The sequence below is a fragment of the Entelurus aequoreus genome, linkage group LG19 (genome assembly GCF_033978785.1).
Source record: "Entelurus aequoreus isolate RoL-2023_Sb linkage group LG19, RoL_Eaeq_v1.1, whole genome shotgun sequence".
Taxonomy (NCBI): Eukaryota; Metazoa; Chordata; class Actinopteri; order Syngnathiformes; family Syngnathidae; genus Entelurus; species Entelurus aequoreus.
In genome coordinates, this window is record NC_084749.1 from 4,894,329 (window position 1) to 4,906,828 (window position 12,500).

At 34.8% G+C, this 12,500-nt stretch overlaps 1 protein-coding gene across 3 annotated transcripts in view; it reads left to right on the top strand.

Moving 5' to 3' along the window:
• Window positions 1–12,500, top strand: part of LOC133635018 (mesoderm induction early response protein 2-like) — a 55,317-nt gene that overhangs the window by 40,500 nt on the left and 2,317 nt on the right. Inside the window, exons 11-13 of one of the 3 annotated variants that reach the window (XM_062027716.1) lie at window positions 1,839–1,981; window positions 5,032–5,104; window positions 10,632–10,759. In XM_062027716.1, coding sequence (XP_061883700.1) covers window positions 1,839–1,981; window positions 5,032–5,090 — 202 coding nt within the window. In that variant the 3' untranslated portion in view covers window positions 5,091–5,104; window positions 10,632–10,759. Of the gene's footprint in view, window positions 1–1,838; window positions 1,982–5,031; window positions 5,105–10,631 lie in introns of all 3 variants that reach the window. The other 2 variants (XM_062027715.1, XM_062027717.1) reach the window with 2 other exon arrangements.

Sequence of the window (12,500 nt, forward strand, 5' to 3'; positions counted from 1 at the left end):
CATTGCTAATGTGGTAAATGACTATTCTAGCTGCAAATGTCTGCTTTTTGGTGCAATATCTACATAGGTGTATAGAGGCCCATTTCCAGCAACTATCACTCCAGTGTTCTAATGGTACAATGTGTTTGCTCATTGGCTCAGAAGGCTAATTGATGATTAGAAAACCCTTGTGCAATCATGTTCACACATCTGAAAACACTTTAGCTCGTTACAGAAGCTACAAAACTGACCTTCCTTTGAGCAGATTGAGTTTCTGGAGCATCACATTTGTGGGGTCAATTAAACGCTCAAAATGGCCAGAAAAAAGAGTATTTTCATCTGAAACTCGACAGTCTATTCTTGTTCTTAGAAATGAAGGCTATTCCACTAAATTGTTTGGGTGACCCCAAACTTTTGAACGGTAGTGTATGTTTGTAAAGTGAATGTATATGTACATGTGTGTGTATATGTATGTTTGTACAGTGAATGTATATGTACATGTATGTGTATATGTATGTTTGTATAGTGAATGTATATGTACATGTGTGTGTATATGTATGTTTGTACAGTGAATGTATATGTACATGTATGTGTATATGTATGTTTGTATAGTGAATGTATATGTATGTTTGTATAGTGAATGTATATGTATGTGTATATGTATGTTTGTACAGTGAATGTATATGTACATGTATGTGTATATGTATATTTGTATAGTGAATGTTGTGGTTAATTTAGCATCAGGGGGATTTCACAAACACCTTTATTACTTGTGTCTAAGAGGCGCATTAACATCAAAATATGGCAAATCTCCTGGGAAAATGGGTAAAAGTAGGGATGTCCGATAATGGCTTTTTGCCGATATTCCGATATTGTCCAACTCTTTAATTACTGATACCGATATCAACCGATACCGATATCAACCGATATATGCAGTCGTGGAATTAACACATTATTATGCCTAATTTGGACAACCATGTATGGTGAAGATAAGGTACTTTTTTAAAAAAAATAAATAAAATAAGATAACTAAATTAAAAACATTTTCTTGAATAAAAAAGAAAGTAAAACAATATAAAAACAGTTACATAGAAACTAGTAATGAATGAAAATGAGTAAAATGAAGTGTTAAAGGTTAGTACTATTAGTGGAGCAGCAGCACGCACAATCATGTGTGCTTACGGACTGTATCCCTTGCAGACTGTATTGATATATATTGATACATAATGTAGGAAGCAGAATATTAATAACAGAAAGAAATGGGGGGAGGGAGGTTTTTTGGGTTGGTGCACTAATTGTAAGTGTATCTTGTGTTTTTTATGTGGATTTAATAAAAAAATTAAAATAAAAAACCCAATACAGATAATAAAAAAACCGATACCGATAATTTCCGATATTACATTTAACGCATTTATCGTCCGATAATATCGGCAGGCCGATATTATCGGACATCCCTAGGTAAAAGTATGATATTTCTCTACTATGCATTATTGATTATGGATTCTTGCATGAAAATATGAGTAATTATTAATATACAGTAAATGATTATTATAAATTAATAGGCCCCCGCGACCCCGAAGGGAATAAGCGGTAGAAAATGGATGGATTATTATGAATTAGGAAAAGCAGCAAGTAAAAGCGGTTACTCCTCCAGTTCCACCACAGAGATCGGAACATGTTGACATTTGATGTTTTTATAACCATATTTCAGTCTTAACCGACTGTAAATGTGCTTTTATTCACGAGTGTGTTAGAAGGCTTGAGAAACTCCAGAAGATGCGAGGTCAGAGAGAGTTATCCTGGAGGCTAATGGATAAGAAAACCTTCCGACTGAGCTGCTTTCCTGCGTTGTGCTGCAGGGAGGAAGGCGAGCAGGACGGGGATGCTGGCGACGTGGAGGCCACCAATCATTCTGCCGCCTTGTTGTCCCGCAGCTCCGCAGTCTCCGGCAAGCTGGCGCCACCTTTACCGCCGCACTCCAGCCTGGAACTGGACAAACGAGGTGAAGCGCTGATAACGGAACGCTAGATCAGTTTGGAATATTTGAGCAAAAGATAGCAGCCTCAATCGTACATACTTGGATTCTTTTGTTCAAAAAGCTTTGATCACGTGAAATTCCTCAAACAGAGAACAATGGTAGGTATGGAAACGGTCTGGAATGGACTTAGGCTGTCTTGAAGTTGAAGTGGTAGTTGTTTTTTGGGGACACCTAATGGCCACAAAAAATAGCTAAGTTAAGTTCATGATGCGGACACGTTTGTTTCTGGATACTTTCTAATACCTTTCTGCCTCTGAGACTTTGTATGTGTAAGTAATATGCAACTGTAACTATTTGATACCTGTTTATGTTGACAAATGTCAAGTTTTATACTTCAATATTGTTCGATGACAGTCACTTATAACTAGAGATGTCCGATAATATCGGTCTGTCGATATTATCGGCCGATAAATGCGTTAAAATGTAATATCGGAAATTATCGGTATCGTTTTTTTTATTATCAGTATCGTTTTTTTTTTGTTTTTTTTTTTATTAAATCCACATAAAAAACACAAGATACACTTACAATTAGTGCACCAAGCCAAAAAACCTCCCTCCCCCATTTACACTCATTCACACAAAAGTGTTGTTTCTTTCTGTTATTAATATTCTGCTTCCTACATTATATATCAATATATATCAATACAGTCTGCAAGGGATACAGTCCGTAAGCACACATGATTGTGCGTGCTGCTGCTCCACTAATAATACTAACCTTTAACAGTTAATTTGACAAATTTTCATTAATTACTAGTTTCTATGTAACTGTTTTTATATTGTTTTACTTTCTTTTTATTCAAGAAAATGTTTTTAATTTATTTATCTTATTTTATTTGATTCATTTTTTTAAAAAGTACCTTATCTTCACCATACCTGGTTGTCCAAATTAGGCATAATAATGTGTTAATTCCACGACTGTATATATCGGTTGATATCGGTATCGGTTGATATCGGTATCGGTAATTAAAGAGTTGGACAATATCGGCATATCGGATATCGGCAAAAAGCCATTATCGGACATCCCTACTTATAACATATGTCTGCTTAGCTGTTGTGTAGCTGCTAGCTCCGAGAAGCCTATAGCCTACAGTGTTTACCTTTCGTAGATGACTCAAATAGAAGAAAAGACCAACTTTGTGTACTTATTGGAGGTCATTTAGATGTTAACTGGCTTGGCACAAGACAACACGCTGCAGGACGACTTCCATCGGAGCACTTAGCGTATTTTCCCGACTATAAAGCGCACCGGCGTATAAGCCGCACCCATTCCATTTGAGAAGGAAAAAATATTTGTCCATATATTAGCCGAACCGTAGTATAAACTACAGATATATACTTTGTGAAATGATTTATTTACACAAAAAGATTTTTGTAAATGTTTATTTACACGCCTTAATTGTTTTCCAAGCGGTGTCTGTAACAAGGCAGTAAAACGGATGATCAAACAAAACAGAAGTCATGGTCATGGACCCGCTAGCTGCGCAAGCTAGCGCTCCAATCAGCTAAACAGACTCAATAACTCCACTGTGACGTTTTGGTGAATTTACTGAGGAACTTGTGAACCTGAAACAATACAAAAATAATTGCAAGTTAATAATACTAGTCCAGACACTCGGAAAAGTGTTAGCATATTAGCTAATGCTTGCAATGCTAGCTTCATTAGATTACGATAGCACGTACAAATATGCATGGAAACACTACACATAGGACGATTTAGCGCGTATGAATAGTTTTAGTTATATTGTAAAACTTACAAACTTTGCTTGACGGAAGAGTCCGTACGAGTAGAAACGCTATGGACGGCTATAAGACAGAACAGTGAAATATGAAATATATTTATATAGCGCTTTTCTCTAGAGACTCAAAGTGCTTTCCATAGTGAACGCCATTATCTACATCTTAAAGCTCCATTTAAAGCAGTGTGGGTGGCACTGGGAGCAGGTGGGTGGAGTGTCTTGCCCAAGGACACAGCGGCAGTGACTGGGATCGAACCTGGTACCCTGGTACGCTCTACCAAGCGAGCCACGCCGCCCCAAGTGCACCTGAAAGAGAGAGATATACCTGTCGTGTCTTTTCCCAGAAAAAAAATATTTCTCATGAAATCAAAATGTCATTTAAAAAGTTAAAAACTGTTTAACAATAATTAAAAAATAAAGTATGAAAAATGTATTGAACGAAACCGGGACTCTCAAAAAAATGTTGCTTCGGGCCCCAATTTAGGCCTGCTTAATGACATCTGCCATCATATTTAAAAACTAGGCTAGGATGTGAGTCTTTTAAATAAACATGTAGACTGTCATGGGTGTCTCTTCTACATAAGAAGCAGTACAATAAATGAGTGCCACCTTTGATCACTCATTTTACTTACTTTAATTTACATTTTTAATTTAATTAATAAATTTTTTATTTTACTTTACAGCACTTGTACTTCCGGTTCAAAGCACTAAACGGAAGGAAATACTGTTGACGTTTACCCCGCAGCACCTGCAGTAAGCCAACTGGTCCAAAAGATGGCGCCGTAGCACAAACAATAACACACCTTTTCAGTGTCTGCTTGTAATGAATGAAAACTATTCAAGCAGTAGAAAAATGGATTTGTTGGACACAAAACATTATGGCTGTCTGCAAAGAAAAATCCATGTATTGGCCGCGCCGTTTTATAAGCCGCAGGGTCAAAAGCGTAGGGAAAAAAGTAGCGGCTTACAGTCCGGAATTTATACATACATTTTTTCAGATATCAAACTGTATCAATATGAGATCGGAAGACCACTATTTGTGTGAGAAAGTAATTGTCTGCTTTGTGTGTCAGCCACATTTTCATTTGCACATGATGTATATTTTCTATGTTTATTTTGGTCACGTGGTTTATCTCCAATCATCTTCTGTTCTCAATCATTTTTTGCATTTGTTCCCTTCAGTCATGTGTCTTGTTTTTGTGTGTGTGTGTGTGTGTGTGTGTGTGTGTGTGCGTGTGTGTGTGCGTGCATGCATGCTTCCCACCTTTCCCACACCAGAGGAGGAGGGTCGACCTCGGCGCAGAAGGACTCCCCGCTTTCACTTAAAGCCGTGTTAAGGTTGCACCTGCAGGTAAAGAAAGAGGCAGTGACCATTTTTTGTATGGAATGGCATTCTTTCATTCATTCCATTCTTTCTTGTTTCCCTTTATGTTATTTTGCGAAATCAGCTGTTTTCTATTACTTCACTCATTTCAGTTGATCTTTTTAAGCTGCAATCTGAGCTGAATTGTAGAGTATCTGGCTAATTATATAGCCTACCTCTGCTAGGTCCAACTTAAATGTATTTTCCTCAAAACTAAAGCGGACGTCAGACAACAAACAAATGACCAAAAATGACCCGTAAACAACTTCTGGTTGCATGGAAATATATGGAACCCCTAAAGGGACATGGGGGAATTTTTTTTTTTTATAATTTTTTTTATAAATATTTCGTGCGCACGAGATACATGTCTAAAAAAATATATATATTTTTTAAATTATAAAAATTTTGTTTTTGTTTTATAACTTTATAAAAAGTTTCTCGTGCGCACAAGATACATGTCTAAAAAAATAAATAAATGTTTATTACTCGTGCGCACGAGATACATGTCTACAAAAATATTTTTTTTTTTTAAATTATAAAAAAAAATAATTTTGTTTTATAACTTTATAAAAAGTTTCTCGTGCGCACGAGATACATGTCTAAAAAAAAATATATATTTTTTAAATTATAAAAAAAATAATTTTGTTTTATAACTTTATAAAAAGTTTCTCGTGCGCACGAGATACATGTCTAAAAAAATATTATTTTTTTTTAAATTATAAAAAAAATAATTTTGTTTTATAACTTTATAAAAAGTTTCTCGTGCACACGAGATACATGTCTAAAAAAAAAAATATATTTTTTAAATTATAAAAATTTTGTTTTTGTTTTATAACTTTATAAAAAGTTTCTCGTGCGCACGAGATACATGTCTAAAAAAATAAATAAATGTTTATTACTCGTGCGCACGAGATACATGTCTACAAAAATATATATTTTTTTTAAATTATAAAAAAAAATAATTTTGTTTTATAACTTTATAAAAAGTTTCTCGTGCGCACGAGATACATGTCTAAAAAAAAATATATATTTTTTCAATTATAAAAAAAATAATTTTGTTTTATAACTTTATAAAAAGTTTCTCGTGCGCACGAGATACATGTCTAAAAAAATATTATTTTTTTTTAAATTATAAAAAAAATAATTTTGTTTTATAACTTTATAAAAAGTTTCTCGTGCACACGAGATACATGTCTAAAAAAATGAATAAATGTTTATTACTCGTGCGCACGAGAAAGTTTCTCCTGCGCACGAGATACATGTCTAAAAAAATATTATTTTTTTTTAAATGATAAAAAAAAAAAAATTGTTTTATAACTTTATAAAAAGTTTCTCGTGCGCACGAGATACATGTCTAAAAAAAAAAAAAAATTTTTTAAATTATAAAAAAAATAATTTTGTTTTATAACTTTATAAAAAGTTTCTCGTGCGCACGAGATACATGTTTAAAAAAATAAATAAATGTTTATTACTCGTGCGCACGAGAAAGTATCTCATGCGCACGAGAAAGTTTCTCTTGCGCACGAGATACATGTCTAAAATTTTTTTTTTTTTTTTTAAATTATAAAAAAATGTTTTTTGTTTTATAACTTTATAAAAAGTTTCTCGTGCGCATGAGATACATGTCTAAAAAAATAAATACATTTTTATTTTTTTATTTTTTTTTTAGACATGTATCTCGTGCGTCTAAAATGTTTTCATTTATTTTTATTTTTATTTTTTTATAACTTTATAAAAACTTTCTCGTGCGCACGAGATACATGTCTCAAAAAAAATAATTTTTTTTAGACATCTCGTGCGTCAAACACATTTTTTAAATTTTTTTAATTTTATAACTTTATAAAAACGTTCTCGTGCGCACAAGATACATGTCTCAAAAAAAAAATTTTTTTTTTAGACATCTCGTGCGTCATTTTTTTATTTTTTTTATTTTATAATTTTATAAAAAGTTTCTCGTGCGCACGAGATACATGTCTCAAAAAAAAAATTATTAAAAAAAATTATAATTTTTTTTTCTTCCCCCCATGTCCCTAGTTTAGGGCCTCCGTAGAAATAGCCTGAAAATGTATTTTTTTTCATTTTGTTGTTGTTGTTTTTAAGGGCTATATAAGTAAACTATGATTGATTTTTTTAATCAATTTTTCATAACTTCTGAATCGATTTAGAATCAGGATGAATAAAAATGGTGATTTGGATCGTGAATCGTTTTGGTGGTTTTTTGCGCACCCCCTTTTTTAGATCCAAAAATAGGAAATACCGCATTTTCCAGATTATAGAGCGCACCGGGATAAAAGCCGCACCCACTAAATTTTAGAAGGGAAAAAAATCCATGTGATTGGCAGATATATACGTTGTGAAATGACTTATTTACACAGAAATATGTTGTACATTTTTATTTACGTACCTTCATTGTTTCCAAACGGTGTCTGTAACACGGCAGTAAAACGGCTGATCAAACAAAACAGAAGTCATGGTCAAGGACCCACTAGCTGCGCAAGCTAGCTCTCCAATCAGCTAAACAGACTCAATAACTCTTCGATGACGTTTTGGTGAATTTACTGAGGAATTTTTTGAAAGTGAAACAATACAAACAGAATGACATTGTAAGTTAATAATACTAACAAAGACACTTGTAAACGTGTTAGCATATTAGCTAACTCTAACGACGCTAGCTTGATTACATCATAATATCATGTACAAATATGCATTAAAAAAACATTTTTACAGACATCACACATGGGACGGTTTAGTAAATAAGATTGTTTTGTTTAAGTAAAATTTGATTTTTTTATCAGACTCCAGTGTACTTTGATCAAGTGAAAACAAGAGAAGTTGACCGGGAGGAAGTTGATGCTACTACAAAATAAAATTAAAATCGCCACACTTTAAAAATTTGTGTTTTTTTTGTTTTGTTTTTATACGAGAGTAAATTAAAGTAATATAATGCATAAATGGATGTATATGGTGTAATATATTAGGGAAGGTTCTAAATAGAGATGTCCGATATTATCGGCTGATAAATGCTTTAAAATGTAATATCAGAAATGATCAGTATCGGTTTCAAAATGATCGGTATCGGTTTCAAAAAGTAAAATGTATGACTTTTTAAAATGCCGCTGTGTACACGGACATAGGGAGAAGTACAGAGCGCCAATAAACCTTAAAGGCACTGCCTTTGCGTGCCGGCCCAATCACATAATATCTACGGCTTTTCACTCACACAAGTGAATGCAAGGCATACTTGGTCAACAGCCATACAGGTCACACTGAGGGTAGCCGTATAAACAACTTTAACACTGTTACAAATATGCGCCACACTGTGAACCCACACCAAACAAGAATGACAAACACAACATAAACACAACAGAACAAATACCCAGAACCCCTTGCAGCTCTAACTCTTCCGGGACGCTACAATATACCCCCCCCTCACCTCAACCTCCTCATGCTCTCTCAGGGAGAGCATGTCCCAAATTCCAAGCTGCTGTTTTGAGGCATGTTAAAAAAATCATGCACTTTGTGACTTCAATAATAAATATGGCAGTGCCATGTTGGCATTTTTTTCCATAACTTGAGTTGATTTATTTTGGAAATCCTTGTTACATTGTTTAATGCATCCAGCGGGGCATCACAACAAAATTAGGCATAATAATGTGTTCATTCCACCACTGTATATATCGGTATCGGTTGATATCGGAATCGGTAATTAAAAGTTGGACGATATCGGCAAAAAAGCCATTATCGGACATCTCTAGTTCTAAACATTTAATGGCTGTGAAGCAGAGGAGACACGGACATCAGCGTGGATCTACGTCAGCTTTATTTCTCAACATGTAAGCAAATTACCACCTCAATTCCGGTCTTTCAACAATCACTTTTTCTTCGGAATCAAAATATATATCCACATACTACATATAGCCTATTATTTACTCACTATTGACGAGTGACACACTGAAAATTTGGTTATATATATATATATATATATATATATATATATATTTCTATATATATTAGGGATGTCCGATAATATCGGCCTGCCGATATTATTGGCCGATAAATGCGTTAAAATGTAATATCGGAAATGATCGGTATCGGTTTTTTTATTATCTGTATTGTTTTGTTTTTTTTTTATTTTATTTTTTTTTATTAAATCAACATAAAAAACACAAGATACACTTACAATTAGTGCACCAACCCAAAAAACCTCCCTCCCCCATTTCTTTCTGTTATCAATATTCTGCTTCCTACATTATATATCAATATATATCAATACAGTCTGCAAGTGTACTAACCTTTAACACTTCATTTTACTCATTTTCATTAATTACTAGTTTCTATGTAACTGTTTTTATATTGTTTTACTTTCTTTTTTATTCAAGAAAATGTTTTTAATTTAGTTATCTTATTTTATTATTATTTTTAAAAAGTACCTTATCTTCACCATACATGGTTGTCCAAATTAGACATAATAATGTGTTAATTCCACGACTGTATATATCGGTTGATATCGGTTGATATCGGTATCGTTAATTAAAGAGTTGGACAATATCGGATATTGGCAAATATATATATATATATATATATATTTATATATATTAGGGATGTCCGATAATGGCTTTTTGCCGATATGCCGATATTGTCCAACTCTTTATTACCGATACCGATATCAACCGATATCAACCGATATATACAGTCGTGGAATTAACACATTATTATGCCTAATTTGGACAACCAGGTATGGTGAAGATAAGGTCCTTTTTAAAAAAATGAACCAAATAAAATAAGATAAATAAATTAAAAACATTTTCTTGAATAAAAAAGAAAGTAAAACAATATAAAAACAGTTACATAGAAACTAGTAATGAATGAAAATGAGTCAAATTAACTGTTAAAGGTTAGTACTATTAGTGGAGCAGCAGCACGCACAATCATGTGTGCTTACGGACTGTATCCCTTGCAGACTGTATTGATATATATTGATATATAATGTAGGAAGCAGAATATTGATAACAGAAAGAAACAACACTTTTGTGTGAATGAGTGTAAATGGGGGAGGGAGGTTTTTTGGGTTGGTGCATTAATTGTAAGTGTATCTTGTGTTTTTTATGTGGATTTAATTTTTTTTTTTTTTTTTAAATGATACTGATAATAACAAAACCGATACCGATAATTTCCGATATTACATTTTAACGCATTTATCGGCCGATAATATCGGCAGACCGATATTATCGGACATCTCTAATATATATATATATATATTCATATATTACTCAGTGTTAAACGCGGCCCTCTGAGGGCAAGCATAACTGCGATGTGGCCCTCAATGAAAAGCAGTTTGACAGCCCTGGATTAGCCGCACGGTTTTATAAGCGCAGGGAAAAAAGGTGCAACTTATAGTCCAGAATTGATGGTAAGCAGCAAAATGTCAGCTTTAGAAAGTGAATGCTTTGAAGTGAGATGAAATGTGAAGTGTCAATGTAGCGAGCCAGGACTGTTATGACTGCTGTGTGTCCAGATGAAGACCTGCTGACGGGGCGCTGTGGCGATGGACGCCCTCAGAAGCCGCCGGGCTGCCCCTCCCCCGTCCCCGCGCATCAGAAGGACGTCCTCCCAGGCAACTGCTGCCCAACGGCTCCGGTCCGGCTCCGGTCCGGCTCCGGCGCACCTGCCAGGACCTTCTGACCTGCCGGGACCATCGGCACCCTGTGGCCTTCTTCCAGTTCCACGTGAGTGACGGCCCTTTCATCCCCGAGGAGGCGGCAGCGGGTGTGCCCGCCGACTCCTCCGTCGGCCGCGGGTGGGACTTTACCTGCTGCGGGCCTCCTCGCCCTCGCCTGCCGCCTTCTCGGCATGCTCCGCCCCCCCCCGTCCACTCCGAGCACTTGGAAACATCCCAATGAATCCGCTCTGAAAGCAAAAAGGACTTTGCAGCAATAAGTGAGGAGCACACTTTATTTGTCCTCCATCCACGACCAGATTAGCATCAGGTCAAAGTCCTCGGGCCGCTGACTCGTGGCGTTTGGCTTCTTGCAGCACGCGCTCTTCACTTGCTCAGACCTCGCTGAAAAAGTCCCAAAGGAGCGTTCACAAAGGTGCAATGTCTGGGACTAATATTCACTCTCGCTTTAGAGGGGAATGGGAATATCTTTTTATTTTTTTAATGCATTCTAAATCGTAAATCAACACTAGCAGAAGTCAGCTAACAATAGAGCCAAAGGGAGTCGCCATAGTCCGCCTATAAAGCGCTCTAAAAACCTCCAAAAACCTCCATTGTTGTTTTATATACACACTGAGTATTTATGTAACGTAGTAACATTCATAATAACATGTAATGTTTACGTACTTTGCTCATTTTAAGCATACGGCGGCGCATAAATTTCACAGAAGCATCCGCTTCTTGTATTTTTGAGCCTGAATATAAGGAGGATGAGCTACAAGTTTTAGAAGCTGAGTGCTAAGATCCAGCTTTAGTGAAACACTATAGCATCATGTAGCAGTATTGCTATGTGCTAAACAGGAAATACAAACTACGAACATAATAAAACAATCACTCACTGCACAATGTCTGCTCTCATTGGGATGTCGACCGATGGGATGTTTGTATCTTCCTGTTTAGTTAAAGAATGAATCTTTATCATCCAGAATTAACTTTCACCAACTGAGAAGCGATGCAGCAGCTCAGTATGTCAACAAAGCAGCATAAGCTAGTTAGCTCTCTCTGATCACGGCGCCGCTAAAAATAATTTGTCTGCGTTAGCACTTATAATAACAATATGTAGTTATAATAACAATATGTAATTATAATAACAATTTGTAATTATAATAACAAGATGGCTAATAATTGGTTAGTATTCAGGTCACGACATGTATTGTTGGCGCTTTTTGGATGTTTTTTTAGAAGGCTTTATGGGTGGAATAGTGTTAGCCACCTCGTACTTGCCGTATTTTACTATTTAGAATGCATTCAAAAAAGAAAAGCAAGTGTTCTTGTCTTACATAATATTGTGAATGATAAACAAAATTCCCCCAAAAAATCTCCCCTTTAAGAACACAAAATATGCAGACTTGAATTAAAAACTGTTTGAGCACATATTATTTGAAGTACAATTATGGAAGTTAATTTGTGTCTTTGTTACCGAAGCTTTCTTTGGACACTGAATTTTTATGTAACTTCATTTTTTCTGTTTGAATTTTGTAAATTTTGTATTTTTTATTTTTTTTTTACATCAAACTATGCTGACAATTGGTGTTAGATGTAATATTGTGAGCAAAATGTATGTTAAAAAAATCGGTTTTTGTTTTAAAATTCAGTGTGTAAAAAAATTGCGTTTGTTAAAATACAATGTTTTAAAATTCAGTGTCTACAAAAATAAAATGTAAAACA